Raw genomic sequence first — 17,245 nt, 5'->3', positions numbered from 1 at the left:
GGTTTAGTCTATATATATATAAAAAAAACAAACAAACACTTTAGAACTAGTTCATAATATGGTATACAACCCATTCTTCCAATAGTTTTAAATGTGAAATGTTTTTTTTTACCAGAGGTAGAACTTGATTATAACAGTCAAAGGGCAGGTATCTCAAACCTTACCATGCCTTTAATGATGGTTGCTAAACCAGTTCCAGCTGGTTTAGCATGCCAGTATTTTATCGGACGATTATCAAAACGGCTCACCATGGTTTTTTCCAAGCTTCCTAGCAGACTCTGACTCTGCCATGCAAATATAGTACAACGAGGTCATTAGTATTAAAATGGTAGTAAAATGGGCTCATTAATATTTAAACAGCCACTCTGGGTAATTCTCTATCATTGCCGGGTGATTCTCAAACCTCGTTTAACTACAAAATTTTCCAACATGGTCTGAGCTATCATAGCTTTACTTTCCAGTCAGTATCTGAGCGCTGATTGGCTTAACAGCTCAGATTTCCCCCCCCCCCTGTTAATTAAAAAAAAAAAAAAAGATCCCCGATTCCTCCCTCCCTCACATCGATACCCCCAGAGTCATTAGAAATGATGATCCTGTTTGACAGGAGGGATGCCCATTCCCTCTTGCTGCCGGCATTCCCCACCTTCCGATAACCACCGATAGCCCCCGCATCTTTAAACTGAAGGACAGCAGGAAGGATGCCCACTCCCTCCTGCTGCTGCCACAGCCGGGGGTCACCGCTAACTGCCCCACCCCGACAACCCAACGTCAGCCGTACCTTTAAATTGAAATACATCAGGAGGGATGCCCACTCCCTCCTGCTTCTGGCATCCTCTGCTCCCCCACAATCCCCCGCCAGCCCCCTGCCACCCTTACCTTGAAATTAAAGGATGGTCAGAGGGATGCCCACTCCCAACGACCGGCAGGCCCGCCTCTTCAAAATGATGAGCCTTCTCCTTCCTACTGTGAAGATAGGATATTGGGCTAGCTGGACCACTGGTCTGACCCAATAAGGCTATTCTTATGTTCTTATGTACAATAAATTACATGCATCATTTGGTACACTTAGGTGCACCAACTTATGCCTGTCATTGACATGACATAAAAGGGGTTCACCTAAGCATTGGTATGCCAATGCTGACTTGTGAGTTACATTCAGGTCAGTAGATATTTCCCTGCCCCCAAGAGAGCTTACAATTAGAGAATGACACGGTGAAAAAATTCATCACCGTTCCCGTCCCCACGGATAACCGCGGGAAACCATCTTCATGTCATTCTTTAAGGATAGAGGGAAGAATCAGAGTATGAATGGCCACAACCACTGACCTGCAAGCTTTGCTTTGAAGAATGCTGGTGTAGAAGGACTGAGGTTGAAACAGACACTACAGAATGACAGTCTCTGGTATCCTGAGCAGATATTGTGATGTCATAATGCCTCATTCCACCAGTGCCTAAGAGCCAATCACATCAGTGATGTCACAATGGCTTCATTATCCTTGGCTCACATAAGCACAGCCACTGACCCGCAAGCTTTGCTTTGAAGAATGCTGGTGTAGAAGGACCGAGGTTGAAATAGACACTAGAAAATGATATGGGATTATTTCCCGCGGTTATCCACGGGGACGGGAACGGTGATGAATTTTGTCACCATGTCATTCTCTACTTACAATCTAAGTTTGTATTTGAGGCACAGAGGCTCAAGTGATTTGGGGAAGGTCACAAGCAGTGGTGTAGTAAGGATGATAGGCGCCCAAGGCACTGGCGCTCCTCCCCTGCCCTGCGCACGCCCCTTCCCCTTCCCTGTACCTTTTTAACTTCTCCGGCGTGAGCAGCATGCCCACGTCGGTGTCGGCTCGCCCTTTGACGTCACTTCCTAGGTACGGGTCCTGGAAGTGATGTCAGAGAGAGCGCCGATGCTGACGCAGCTGGGGAAGTAGAAAAAGGTACAGGGATTGGTTCCCAACTTCCCGTTTCTCTTAAATTTCATCATAGACACTTGAAGGATGAATCCCCCCTGCTAGACTACTCTAGATTGCGGGACTCTTGGTCTCGGGATCTTCAGGTGGAATTGCCGGCAGATGTGGTGCTGCAAGCAATCAGAAAATTGCCCACCTTTCGCAAGTATATTTCATTTTGGGAACAACATTACACATTGGTTATGAGACTATACATATCTCCTAAGCGAGCGTATCTCGCTCATTTTCGTGCCTCTGCTGAATGCCTTCGGTGCCATTGTCCTGAGGCTAGTTTGGGGCATATGGTTTGGACTTGCCCCTCTATTCGTGCCTTTTGGGAGTGTATTTTATTTTTGTGGAACGTCTCTGGAAGTGAACATTACAATTTGTCACACACCTTTGATACTCTTTGGTGTGCTCCAAAATTATCATCCTTGCCAAAGAGGAGCGAGTACTTTTCTAAAGTGGACTTTGTTGATTGCCCTGAAATGCATTCTCCTAAAGTGGTTGGAGGTGGACGCTCCGGACCTTTCACTCTGGCGCTGGCGCCTGATTGCCCTTCTGATGTGGAACGTAGATCCATTGTTGACTTTTCGTCGGGGCCAGGATGACATTTTCAACTCGTTTGGGAGCCCTTTTGGAATGCCATGACTCCCCTGGCCATAAGTCGTCTCCTTAATTGCTGATTTTTAATTATATTGGTTGTTGTTTTGATACGATGTTTTGACCTAGTGTTTGCCTTGTCTTTTTGTCAGTTCTTGGTGTTTTTTTGCTGGAAGGAGGACTGGGGGGGGATATGGGGAGTTGGGAGGGTGGGATGCCTTGGGTTTCTTCTTTAGGTTGGCTGCCGTTTGGGGCCAGAGTATTTTTTAAATTCGGGTGTGTTTGATATAAAGCTCTTTTTGGACTACTACCCTCTTATCTGGTATCATATCTGAAATTGTTTAATTCAAAAAAGCATACCAGGAATTCGGGTATGTTTATTTTTCCTACCCCTAGGGGTTGTCGTTTTAAAAACATTCTTTGATAGGACTTTAGAATATCAGGTGGGGAAAGTGGATTCCTGGATAAGCCCGCTGATTGCTCAGGCTCATTCTTATCCTATATTTAGGAAATTACTAAAAACTCATTTGTTTGATAATCAAGAATGTTGATTTTTAAGTTTTTAAAAATGTTTTTATCTGCTATGTTTTTAAAATTTTCTTTACAATTAGATTTTTTTTTAAATAAATTGAGACATTAATACTTGTATGTTTAAGTCATATTTTAACCATGATGCATAGTTCTGCCTATAGAAATATGTATATGATTGTATTTATCTACTGTTGTGAACCGCCTAGAACTAGTGGCAGGGCGGTATACAAGAAATAATATTATTATTATTAAGTTGACAAAATGACTTGAGCTTTCATTTATTTGTTTGTTTTCTCTGTATCTTTTTCTGTGCTGAGATCAATAAAAATGATTTGATATAACTCCCCCCCCCCCCAAAAAAAAAAAAGGTAAGAGGCAGGCAACAGGTACGTGTGCGCAGCAAGGAGAGGAGTGGGGAGGGGGCAGAGAGGAGGAGGGGTGGAGCGGACCGCCCCTCTCACCCCCTCTTACTACGCCACTGGTCACAAAGAACAGCAGAGGGATTTGAACCCTAACTTCCCTTGTCTTCAACCTTAACCACTAGATTATTCTTCAGTGTCTTGGGAGCTTCAAAATGATGATAAGGCCATGGAACTAAGTGGATTGTTGCCAAAGGTGCCTAAATAGAGTACCTTAGGCCCGAATTCTCTAAATGGCGCTGATCGTGTTAAATGGCCTAAGCTCAGAGAAAAACGACATCTACACGCCGTTTTTCACTGATTTTCTAGGCGCCTAAAATCTCAGCCGTAGAGTCGTGCCCCCTTTGGTGCTTTATGGCACTAACGCCACTGTAGGCGTGGCTAATGCCAGAAGCGCCCGTTACGAACGATGCACCTCAAATGTAGGCCCTGGAAATGTCAGCCTGGAAAACCCTGGCTTACATTTCTGCCGCTTACCTTTGCCGGAAGTGTGATTCTCCAATCCAGTGTATCACAAACGGTGTGCTGTGGAACACCAGTGTGCCTCCTGAGATTTCATGAGTGCCGCAAGATGCTGGGGGAGGAGGAGAGGTGCCAGTGCCAGCTGACTGCCTGCAGGGCGTGCCTCTTGCAGTGTGAGGCACATCCTGTAGACAATCGGCTGTCGCCAGTACCTCTCCTTCTCTCTGCGCATCTTCCCTCCCAGCACCCCACCCCCACCCCCACTGGCAGCTCAGGGCCTGTCTGGAGGGCCTTCGCGCATGCATGGATGTTGATGTCACGCGCATCACGTTGATGTCAGCACGCTTCCGGATGCCTCGAGCCGCGGCCACTACGTTTAGTGTGCCGCGGCTCGACAAAGTTTGCGAGACAGTGCTTTAACCGGCACTGTTGCATAATTGACATGTGACCGACAGCTGCTTTTAAGATGGTCGCTGACAACGGCACTGGTTAAAGAATCCAGGCCTTAGTGCCTAGGGGAGTGGGGTTGGAGGCCCAAAAAAAAAAAAGAGCTGAGCTGCGTAATTTTTATACCTGATTGTATGTAGGGAGATATAGTCTTGCTTTTCTTAAGGAACTAGTAGGGAAATTAGAACTGCATTTCTCAGCATGTGGCGAGGTAAACTGGAAATGAAGCTGTACGGGCGATTCAGCTAAAGATGACTTTCGACAATCCCCTCTGGTCAGAAACCGCACCAAGCTGACTGGGCAAGACCAGATTCTCTTGATGAGGTATGAGTAAAGACATATCTTTTCTACTTTTGCAGCTCGCTCACCACGCTGGAACTGAAAATAACAGCACAGATTATGGCAGAGGTAGAAACATCTAAAAGTGCAAAGGGCTCCCCCTTTGGTACTGTCACGGCGTGCATGCCTGTCCTGGGACCACTGCAGCTTTTGTCACCTGGAGCCCTGTGAGTAGATGAGCCTCATATCATACCAACTTTAGAACAGAACTTCTCAAACCCGTCCTGTGGACCTAACACCGGGTTTTCAGGATACCCCAAATAAATATGCATGACATAAATCTACATACCCTGGAGATTCGGTGCATGCAAATTTATCTAATGTATGTAAGGTGTGGTTAATTTGAAAACCACCTGAATGTAGGGTCTCCCAGAACACACTAGAAAAATAGAAAAAGCCAGTTTTTGAATGTTGCTTAACTAAGGATCTCATCACAGCCTTTTAATTATAAATGTATTAACAAATGCTTTATCACAGCCCACCCAAAATAAAGATCTATCTATCGTTCGTTCGCGTGTGTGTATGTGAATAAATAGATATGCAATATATGTGTTTTTATAATTTAGCAAAAGACACAGTATAGATTTGGCCCCATAACTTGATGATAGGGCAATGTACTGTCATGCACAGGACCTGGGTGTCAGGTCAAAAGCGCGCCGGGACAAAGGCGCGAGCAGACAATTGAGCGCAGCGTGGAGGTGCGCGACGAAGAAAATTACTGTTTTTAGGGCTCCGACGGGGGAGGCGTGGGGGGGAACCCCCCCACTTTACTTAATACAGATCGCGCCGCGTTGTGGGGGTTGTAACCCCCCACATTTTACTGAAAACTTCACTTTTTCCCTGTTTTTAGGGAAAAAGTTAAGTTTACAGTAAAATGTGGGGGGTTACAACCCCCCAAACCCCCCACAACGCCGGCGCGATTTGTATTAAGTAAACTGGGGGTGCTCCTCAACAAAAACCCCCGTCGGAGCCCCTAAAAACAGTAATTTTCTTCGGCGCGCACCTCCGTCTTGCGCTCAGTTGTCGGCGCGCGCCTTTGTCTTCCGCGTTGTTGTCTATGAACCCAGGACCTGGGTTTGATTCCTGGATCAAATCTTCTGCTTCCTGATTGATCTGGTAATGGCATCGGACACTGATGGGGGACAAAATTTGTCCCCTTCTCCACAAGCACTGTTCCCGACCCCACCCCAACCCCACGAGTTCAGTCTTATCCCATCCGCACAAGCCTATAGTTATGATTTTATATTTAAATCATTTTTTTTAAGTATAAAAAGAAACAATATTCTGTAGAACTGTCATTTTATAAATCACAAATACAGAAAAAGGATCAACAAAACCCATCTCCCCTCCAACTGAATGCTATATAGAAAACTAATCCTAACGGAATACCTCGGTCACACACAGAACACAAATGCCAAATACATAATAGCTAACCAAAAATGATAAACATAAATTAAACCAAAATCCCAAGAAGCCATACTTTCCATGTTGGACAACACCAAAGAATTAGAAAGATCCATTTCCTCCTTTACTGTGCATAATGTAAAAATCACACATGCCAGGGATGGTATCACCCCCTGGCTAGAGAAAGCCCTAAGCCTTCTGGAAGCTGAAGATGGCACGGGCTAATAGTGGGTTTTGGGGTCCCTTCCCAAATTTCTGCCCTGGGCCCTACCCACGTCTAACACCAGCAGGATAAACATTTCAGTTCTCATACATTCTAAACACAAAATAGAAAATAAAATTATTTTTCTACCTTTTGTTGTCTGGCCGTTTTATTTTTCAGACAATGTTGGTCCCGGGCTCTGGTTTCTGTTTTCCTCTGTCATCTCTTAACTCACTCGCCAGGGTCTCCTGCTCATTTGACATTTCTTCTCTATGCTCACCATCCATCTTCCATCTTTGTGTTCCTACTTTCCCTTCTCTATGTCCATTATACTTCCCTGTCCAGCATCTCCCCTGTGTCCATCCCCCTGTATTTATCATCACTACTCTATGTCCTGTATTGCTCATCTCCCTTCTGTGTTCCTATTCTCTCCCACATCTAGCAATTTTCCTCTGTGCCCATATACCCCCTCCCATGTCTGCCATTGCCCCTCTCTGTCCACATACCATTCCCATGCAGCATCTCCCTTTGTATCCCTATTCTCCTCTCCATGCCCATTATTTCCTCTCTGTTTCTGACCCCTCCCTGTGTCTCTCCCTCTACTGTATTCAGTATTTTATTTCCTCTTCCTTCATCTGCTTAGTATGGCATCTCATTTTCCCTTCTTTTCCCTTCAACTCCTCCTCCAACAGGTGCAGCCCCTTTCACCCTTCTCTCCAGCAGCCCACCTTCCACAGGTGCAACACCTCTCCCCCTTCTTTCCAACTCCCCCTCCTGCAGGTCCTGTAACTCTCTCCCTTCCCTTCAGCCCCAGCTCCCCTTCCTGTGCCCTTTCCTCCAGCCCCAGCTCCCAATCCTGTGCCCTCTTCTCCTACCCCAGCCCTTCCTCCTGTGCTCTTTCCTCTGCCCTAGCTTCTGCTTTATTCTCTCTCTTCCTTGAAGCTAATGGCTCCAGCTTCCCCACCTCACGGGTCCATCAGGTCCAGCTGGCTTCCCTCCCTCCCTACCACTGGCACATACCATCTAGGAGATCAAGCCGATCTCTACATAGGCCTGCTCGATGGTGCTTGTGGCCTTCCCTCTGCCGGGCTCCTCCTTATGATGCAACTTCCTCTTTTCGCACAGAGAGGAAGTTGCACCTAGTGGATGGATGTAGAGCCAAGGTTGACCAAGTTCTGGAGGAAATTGCCCTCCCCTTTTGCAAAGCCATGCTAGTGTCTGCCACATGGCAATGACACCGAATACCATTAATTCCCAATGGGCTTTGGTGTGATTACTGTGAGCTGCTGTGGTAATAGGCTTTATAAAAGAGGGCTTTGGTTTGTTGTCCCCAGATTAGGACTGCCACTGGGAAGAGTTGGGAAGGGAGATATAAAATATGCCCCCCCCCCCTCGGTAATTATAAAGGATTGTTCATGGGAGCATAGTCTACAATAGGGTTGCCTAATTTTACGATTGTAAAATCCGGACACCTAGACCCACCCCCCAGGCCCACCCATCTCCTCCCCAGTCCCGCCCTAGCTCCGCTCCCCGCTGCCTGCTTTGCTCGGGAAGGAGGCAATCCGCGCATCCTGCCCTACACAATTGAGAGGAGGCTTTTCAAAACCCAGATAAAGTGAAAAGCTGTCCGGACCCCCGGACATGTCCTCAAAAGGAGGACATGTCCAGGAAGATCCGGACGTCTGGTAAACCTAGACTACAAAGGCTCCAAAATTGATGAGGGTATCATGAAAGGGACAATACACTGAGGAATTAAGTGATTAGATAAGGTAGCACCAATCTGTGTTTTCATGGTGGCCACCCTGCAGAACAGGTTCCTGGGTTGTACCAGATCTTCTGGGAAACAGAAAGGCTACCTTATTCTAAATGCTTTTGCCAGGTATCCCACAATCAAACTGTCTTATTTTATGTTCTTTTCTGCTTTGTCTCGTTAGTTCCATTTCCTTGGATCTGGTAGAGAACCACCTCCACAGCATCTTCAGCGGCCAGGTGAGTACTTACAAAAACAAAATTACTCTGGCTCGGCCCAAAGTTAGAACACCTGCCCACCCTCTTCGCACTGCCCTCAGGCACTACCTTACACCTTGAGTTCTCAAGCAAGGTCCTTGGCATCATTATCGATTCCTCTCTCTCTCAACGACCACCTCAACTCCTTGACAAAATCATGCTTTTTCAGCCTCCACATGCTAAGGAAAGCAAGACCCTGCTTCCGCCAAAAACATTTCGCCGTCCTTGTCCAATCCATCATCCTCTCCAAACTTGACTACTGTAATGCCATTTACCTATGCTTAACAAAAAAAAGCCTCCAAAGACTCCAGCTTATTCAGAATACAGCAGCCAAGCTGATTTTTGCAAAACGTAAATCTGACCACGTCTCCCCACTCCTGGCCAATCTTCATTGGCTCCCAGTGATTTCCAGAGTTCAATTCAAATGCTCTTGCCTGGCTTTTAAGATTATTCACGGCATCCTTCCTTCCCTAATCCCACTTTCTTTCAACTCCTCGTGCCCTGACTCCAACAGGACCGCCCATAAATTAAAACTATCCTTCCCCTCCCTACATGGTATTCTCCACGCAGGTAAACTGGGAAAATCACTTCTTTTCAAAATCACAGATCTCTGGAATGACCTTACTATCCCTCTGCGGAACCTGAGCTCCCTCCATTTATTCCGCAAGCAACTAAAAACCTGGCTCTTCTCTAACATGTAACTTCTTTTCCCTTACTTTTCCACTCGATTTATAAACTTATGTAAACCTTTTCCTACCCTTTCTCATTTTTAAGTTCTTGTAAACCGTGCCGAGCTCTACTTCCGTGGAGATGATGCGGTATATAAACTTAAGGTTTAGTTTAGTTTAGTTTGTTCAGCTTAGCATAGATTAATTCATAAAGCAGGGAAATGAGAATATTTCCAATTAAAAAAAAATACAGTGTTCCCCGCGAATTTGCGGTTCACGAATCGCCGACTCACTAATTTGCAGTATGCTCTTACCGCCTCTTCCTGTACTAAAGTCAGGCTACACCAATCAGGAGCTGTGTATCAAAGCAGCTCCTGATTGGTGTAGCCTGACTTTAGTAACAGGAAGAGGCGGTTGTGAATGATTTTCTGTGCCCCAGCTGCCCTCTCCTGCCTTTTGACAGGCCCAAAACTGCATTCACGGTTTTTCAAAATTAGTGAGTGTTCCTGGAACAGAAACTCTGCGAATTTCGGGAGAGTATTGTAGTAATGAACCCACAGAGTATCATGGAATTCCAAACCCCTTTCTACCCACAGAAAACAACAGAAACCTATACTTTTCCATGTACATTGAATTTTAGGTTTTGTTAAAATGTCTGATCCAGATGCATTTTAAGAACATAAGAATAGCCTTTCTGGGCCAATCCAGGTTCCTAGTACCTGGCCAAAACCCAAGGAGTAGCAACATTCCATCATCTCAAAGTAAGCAAGATTCCGGAACCCCAAAGAGTGGAACATTCCATGTGGAATCCCCATAGAACAGCAACATTCCATGCTACCGATCCAATGCAAGCAGTGGCTTCCCCCATGTCTTTCTCAATAACAGACTATGAACTTTTCCTCCATGAACTTGTCCAAACCTTTCTTAAAACTAGCTACGCTATCCGCTCTTACCACAACCTCTGGCAACGCGTTCCAGAGCTTAACTATTCTCTGAGTGAAAAAATATTTCCTCCTATTGGTTTTAAAAATATTTCCCTATAAATTTATCGAGTGTCCCCCTAGTCCTTGTAATTTTTGACAGAGTGAAAATTCGATTCCCTCTACTATCACCATTTTTCTCTGAAAATAATACAATGCCTTATATTAATTTGGGGTCCAAAAAATGTATTAGGACTTATTTTCGGGAGATGTCATTATTTTTTCATGTATAACAATCATCTCACCCTTCCTCTCCTCCACCCCAGTTCTTCCTCTTTACTTTCCCTCCCCTTGTGCAACATCTTTCTATCCCTTCCTCCCATCCCCCTGTGCAGCAGAACCCCACCGACCCTCCCGCCGTGAGACTGACATACCTCCATTCCAAGGCCTCCAAAAACAGCAGCAGCGCAGCTCTCTGAACGGGCTGCTTCGCGGTCTTCCCTGCCGAGGCCGGGCCTTCCCTCTGCAGCATCTTTCTATTCCTCCCTCCCGTCCCCCTGTGCAGCATATCCCCACTGACCCTCCCACTGTGACGCGGCAGAGGGAAAGCCCCAGCGGGGAAGACCACGATGCAGCCCAGAGCGTTGCTGCCGCTGGTGCTTTAGGAGGCCTCGGAGCAAGTCTCATCGGGGTGGGGGTCGTTAAAATGGCGAATCTTTTTTCTTTTTGACGAATCGGGCAGCACTAGTGTCACGAATGGAGTTGGAGAGTGTCGGGGACATTCGGGGGTGGGGGCTTCAGGAATGGATCTTAATTAGGGCCTATTTTGGGGGTAGGGCTTATATTAAGAGCATCTTTAAAAATCATGCTAGGGCTTATTTTTGGGATAGGTCTTATTTTCGTGGAAATAGGGTACTACTATTATACTAAACACATATAAGACAGTCCATATTCCATCTGGCAGAAGATATTTCTGGAGGGATCTCCTAGCTAAAACTACATTTGCAAAACTGATCCTTTCCAGAGTTTTTCCTTCGTCACCATAATAACTTAACTTGTACAACCCCAGTATGTGGCACTTTTCTGTGAAGAATAGTGGGCCATATAACAGATCTCAGGAAGTGTTGGGAAATATCAGTGTAATCACCTATATTTTGTCTCCTGACACAGCTGTGCTCGACGATCTCTCAATTCTTTGACAAGATGGATGGTATGCTGGAGTCTTTTAGTGGTGAGTTGTTCAGCCTGTGGTTTTATGCTTTCAGTTTTCAGTCTGTTCAAGAGAGTTTCTCATAACCTCTCTCCCCCCTCCCCCCCCAAATCAAGCCAGAAATGTGTCAGTTCCCTTTTTTCCCCACCCCTTCCCAGAACCTTGCAAAGCCACTATAAGGTGACCACTTTGTCATATTGAAAACCTGCAAGATCTGACAGGCACAGACATGAAAGGCATAAGGCAGACTTTACAGTAAAGAAGGTCTTGAGATAGGGTTACCAGATTGTACATTAGTCAAATCCGGATTCCTAGACCTGCCTAGTTCTACCCGTTCTCGCCCCGTTATGCCCCACCTCTGCCCTCGGCTCCGCTCCCCCCCCCCCCCACTGCCTGTTCATCGGGCAGAAAGGCGTCTGCACATGCATGAATGCGATTGCGATGATATCACATGCAGGCGCGCTTGCGCATGATGTCATCACGTTGCGTTCGTGCATGTACGGGATGCCTCCTCCTGACGCAAAGTGCCAGGTTTTGAAAAGCCACCCGGACCTGTCCGAGGAAATCCGGACGTCTGGTAACCAGTGCTCCCTCTAAGCGGGCGGGTGTTGTGAGCAAACTTTTTTCACTGTGAGCTAAAAATATCGGGCGCCAGCAAGTTATGAGCCAACTCGCCCGATTCTCCTCTCGCCGCCCTGCCATCTGCCGTACGCCTCTTCCGATCGCCCCCCTCCCTGCTCGCACCCCCACCCCGACGTCCGATTCCTCCCCCAGCCTCCCCTTACCTTTGCGACGCGTTACATGGACTGCCAGCTCGCCTGCCTGCAAGCACGTGTGTGCGCTGTGACGAGAAACTTGTGCGCTGCGATGTAATATTTTGTGCGCCAGCGCACGCCAGCGCAGCTTAGCGGGAACACTGCTGGTAACCCAATCTTGGGAGGAATAAATAAGTGTTCCTTAACTAATTCCACTTTGGAGTTTTAAAACTTCTAACATAAATTTCAATAGTTAAAAAAAGTTTTCACAGGTATTCAGTTTAAGGCAGGGTTATGAGACAGGGAGCCAACCCTGAAGTAACTGAAATGGCGATTGCAAAAGCATATTTCTAAACTGTCTACGGTAATCAATGCAACGACTCCTGGGACGTAATGATAAGACAAATACTATGTACAGTCAAACCTTGGTGTGCGAGCATAATTCGTTCCAGAAGCATGCTTGTAATCCAAAGCACTCGTACATCAAAGCGAATTTCCCCATAGGAATTAATGGAAACTCAGACGATTCGGACCACAATCCCAAAACTTTAATCCAAAATACTTTCCTGTATTGCAAGACCTCGCTCATTTAGAACAGTCACTACACTCCCGCAGCGTCAGAGAGAGAAGAACCATCGGCTCAGCTGTGATAATGTGACGCGTGTATACTGTATGAACTCGTATTGCAAGACATTCCTCGTTTAGAACAGTCACTACACTTTCGGAGCGTCAGAGAGAGAAGAACCATCGGCTCAGTGTATATACTGTATGTACTCGTATTGTAAGACTTTGCTTGTTTAGAACAGTCACTACACTTTCGGAGCGTCAGAGAGAGAAGAACCATTGGCTCAGTTGTGATGATGTGATGTGTATATACTGTATGTACTCGTATTGTAAGACTTTGCTTGTTTAGAACAGTCACTACACTCCCGCTGCGCCAGAGAGAGAGAGAAGAGCCATCGGCTCAGTTGTGACGATGTGACGCGTGTATACTGTATGTACTCGTATTGCAAAACTTTGCTTGTATATCAAGTTAAAATTTACTAAAATGTTTTGCTTGTCTTGCAAAACACTTGCAAACCAAGTTACTTGCAATCCAAGGTTTTACTGTATTTGTAACTGTGACCTAACTGTATTATTCCAGACGTCTGGGAAAACCTCACCAGGTCCTAGTTTTAGAGGACTGTCCGGGTGCCTGAAGGGATTTCCAAAACCTGCTTCTTTAGCTTCCATCTGGCTTAGGGCTCTCTCTCCGACCAGGGGGCAGTTGCCCTAATTGCTCTCCCCTAACACTATTCCTGCCATGTGTGACTGAAATATTCTGTTAACTTGATTTTTCTCTGTAGCATTCTGTAGTAATTTGGTTTGTTCAGTTTTCACAATAGTGGAGGGGATATTTGTGAAAGGGAGGGGAAGACATGGGTTTTGTTGATCCTTGCTCTGTATTATTTGTGTTTTATAAAATGACAATGATACAGAATATTGTCTCTTTTTATACTTTAATAAAATAAGTTCAGTATAAAATCATAACTATTCGAGGCTTGTGCGGAGGGGATCTGACAGTTTGCAGGGCAGGGACGGGGTGGGAACGGTGATAAACTTTTTCCCCCGTGTCATTCTCTAGTAGTTTGTCAAAGACTTTGAAGTGTCCTGTGCCCCAATCACAGTTTGGACAGTCTTTTAATTATTTCTACACATGAATTTCTCGTTTGAACAGAGTGCTGCTTCTCTGCTCCCGGCAATACCCCTTTATGTCTTTTCCAATTATAAATGCAGTTCTCAAGTCCCCTTTTTAAGAACTCAGATTTTCATTTTGACTCAAAGATACTCCCTTCTTCACACAGTTAAAGTGTAACATCTTTCATTTCTCAAAACCGTGTCGAGCTTCCTTTGCTTGATGACCCGGTAAATAAAGCTAAGTTTTAGTTGAGTTTAGTTTAGACTCTCCATGTAGGATCTTGAATTCGATTCACTTGTCAACTGGGAGCCAGTACAGTTCTATCAGCAGTGGTGTGATGTGATTGAATCTCGATTTGTGGAATACGAGTGTCCCTGCTGTGTTCTGTATTAATTGGAGTTTTTGTTTGTTTGTTTCTTTGGTAGTCCTGAGAGCAGTGCATTGCTGTAGTCTAGTATTGACAGAATTATTGGCTGGATGAGTATCCTGCAATGTTGGCAGAGGAAATAGGGTCGAATTCGTCTCAACTGTTGCATAGCGGCATACGACTTTCAGACTATGTTGTTGATGTGGTTTTCGAATGTCAATGACTCCCAGGACCTTGACGGATTTCCCGATATTGAGGCCGACTCCTTTTGTCTGTGCGATGGAGGAAGGGATCGGGGTTCTCCTTTAGCCCGAACCATAGTAGCTTGTATTTATCAGCATTTAGTTTAAGATGGTGTTTGTTTCTCATTCTTGTACTTTATTTAGGGCTCGGGATAACTTGGTAGTGAGGTTAGTTGGATTCAGATCTATGGGGATTAGCAAAGGAATGTTATCTGCATATGAGAATAACCATTCCCCCAGGGTCCAGTTTAATTGAGTTAAGAGTGGTCATGAAGATGTTATACAGTAGTGGTAAGATAGGGGATCCTTGTGGTACTCTGCATGGTGGGGTCCAGTAGAAACATAGAAACATAAAGACCAAATGGCCCATCTAGTCTGCCCATCTGCAGTAACCATTATCTCTTCCTCTCTCTAAGAGATCCCACGTGCCTATCCCAGGCTTTCTTGAATTCAGACACAGTCTCTGTTCCACCACCTCATCCGGGAGACTGCTCCATGCCTATCTGGCATCTCCTCCCCAGTTCTCCCCAATTTCCACTGTTGGCAATGTCTGTGGATATGTCGTGTAAGAATACATGCTATGCATCCGTAGTGCGTTCGTTTATGTATATACGGTGCTCCCCCGGTCATTCGCGGTTGGCGAGTCACGATCCCAGTAATTCACGGGATTTTCCGACCGCGAATGACCAGACAGGAGAGGGTAGCCAGAGAGGCAGGAGAGGGCAGCCGGAGCGCCGGCGAGTGAAGGAAATCCCTGGCGGTATGCTCTGACCGCCTCTTCCTGGCACTAAAGTCGGGCCTCACCAATCAGGAGCTGCATGTCAAAGCAGCTCCTGATTGGTGAGGCCCGACTTTAGTGCAGGAAGAGGCGGTCAAAGCATACCGCACGTATTCACGGTTTTTCAACATTCGCGGGGGTTTCTGGAATGGAACCCCCGCGAATATCGGGGGAGTACTGTATACCACAGGGTAATTTTAAGCAACTATTTCTGTGCATAAAACAGTTTATACAGAAAAAGGCTTGTAAAATTACTCCAGGACACAGAAAAAGTTCAGCTAATAAACTGGATTGATTAATGCAGAGCTTCCCACACAGAGCCGTACAGACCACATTTGGGGTCAAGACCCACCCTGGAAGTACATAGGCATGTCATTCTGACACAGGTGGCAGGAGTCAGGAAATTGCTGTGGCAGCCACCATGAGGTCGTGGCCTGAAAACATTTGGTAAGCTCTGAAATAATAAATGACTGCTGCAGAATATTCTATCACAAAATTAGTCCAGCTGTTGGTATCTCTCCATCATCTTGTTTGTATCAGTTTTCTAGGTACATTTATCTACGGTATCAAGTTCACTGTTTATTAAAGTTATATCTTGTTTGAATTTTTAAAGCTCCGACTGCCTTTGGCTCCATGGCCCAGATCCAGTACGCCCTGACCAGAGCTCCTGAATTAACTATTGAGAACGCACTTCTAAGTCTGAATGTAAGTGATCACACGTGATGCTCTCAGTGTAATTAGGCTTACCAGATTTCCTCTTTAATAAAAAGAGGACACCTGGCCCCACCCCCATCCCATTCTCACCCTGCCAGCCCCTTTCCCACTCCACTCCACTCTTGGCCCTGCCCCCCCCCCCCAAACTGTGTGCCTCTTTCCCCGAGCTCAGGGCCGTGTCTGGATTAAAGAGCTGCACGGGAACGGGGACAACAGGAATCCCGCGGGACCCACAGAGATCCCGTGGGTTCCCCCTTCGGGTCGTGGGGATCCCGTGGGGACGCCCCTCGTGGTCTCGGGAATCCCACAGGGTTGGATGCAACTCGAGCCGCGAGGCTCGTCTTCTTTTCCTACCTGCCCTGCAAGCAGCACACATAGCCGACTGGAAGTCTTCCCCAATGTCAGCGCTGACGGCGGAGGGAGGGCTTTGCATCAGCGTGCATCAGTTATGTGACTGACACAAAGCCTTCCATCCGCTCTGACCACGGGGGAAGACTTCCCGTCGGCTATGTGTGCTGCTAAAAAGGGGCAGGTAGGAAAAGAAGACGAGCCTCGCAGCTCAAGCTACCTCTCAGAGCTCCATTTGGATGATAAAGAGAAAGTTGCTGATAAGGTAATTTGCTGGAAGAAGAGGGCTGGACACGATTGTGGGAGGCAAACGCAGGACACAGAAGGGGGTTGAACATGAGAGGCAAATGCGGGACAGAAGGGGGGGATCGAACATGGGAGGCAAACGTGGGACACAAAAGGGGGGGAGGGAGTGCGTTTTTGGACACAAGGCATAAACTTAGGAGAGAGGATGGAGGAAGGGAGGGAAAGAGATACTGAGGTCGTGGAAGGAATAGAAAGGGAGAATTGGGTGTGGGTGTGTCAGTGAGAGGGAAAGAGAGATGGTCGTGTACATGGGGAATGGAAGAAAGGAGAATTTTTGGTCATGGGGAGGGAGTGAGGTACAGATGATAGGGAAGAGAAAGATGAGAGGGAGAAATGTTGTGGTGGAAAGGGAACAGTGGGACAGATTGAAATGGATGCAAGAGGGAGGAATGTTGGACATAGTGGTGAAGGGAATGGAGGGAGAGACGTGGCATGGTGCTGGAGAGGGGTGATAGAAGGAGAAATGTTGGGCACGGGGCTGGTGAGCAGGGACGAAAGATGAGAAAGGGATAAATGCTGGACCATGGTAGGAAGAACCAATGGACAGCAACAGAAGAATTTACAGAAGATGGAAAAGCGGAAAAAAGAAACTGGGACCAAATTTATGGAAAAATAAGTCTCCAGACAACAATATGTTAGCTTTGGGAAATGTATATAGCAGAAGTCTTTGTATTGTGTTCAAAAGAAAAGTTAATGCATTTCTGGTTTTATTTCTACAGTGTTGAAGTACTTGCTGACCCTTGCTGTGGCTGGTGGGGATCCCCAAGCACCGCCAGCAGAGGACCTCCTCTAGAGACGGCCAGAACTCCCCTCCACCAAGCACAGCAGTCGCTGGCAACATCCATGAGCCACTGAGGTGCCAACATCTGTGACTCAGGGACGCTACTGCT

At 46.3% G+C, this 17,245-nt stretch overlaps 1 protein-coding gene across 2 annotated transcripts in view; it reads left to right on the top strand.

The window, feature by feature from the left end:
• Window positions 1-17,245, top strand: part of LOC117354436 (BPI fold-containing family B member 4-like) — an 87,446-nt gene that overhangs the window by 17,413 nt on the left and 52,788 nt on the right. For both annotated transcript variants that reach the window (XM_033931970.1, XM_033931971.1), the window contains 4 exons: window positions 4,777-4,923; window positions 8,297-8,351; window positions 11,128-11,188; window positions 15,601-15,692. In XM_033931970.1, the coding sequence (XP_033787861.1) occupies window positions 4,777-4,923; window positions 8,297-8,351; window positions 11,128-11,188; window positions 15,601-15,692 (355 nt within the window). The remainder of the gene's footprint in view (window positions 1-4,776; window positions 4,924-8,296; window positions 8,352-11,127; window positions 11,189-15,600; window positions 15,693-17,245) is intronic.

Source organism: Geotrypetes seraphini, chromosome 2 (assembly GCF_902459505.1).
Source record: "Geotrypetes seraphini chromosome 2, aGeoSer1.1, whole genome shotgun sequence".
NCBI classification, from domain to species: Eukaryota; Metazoa; Chordata; class Amphibia; order Gymnophiona; family Dermophiidae; genus Geotrypetes; species Geotrypetes seraphini.
Note: the sequence above shows the minus strand (reverse complement) of the source record. Positions and strands in the feature narration are given on the sequence as shown.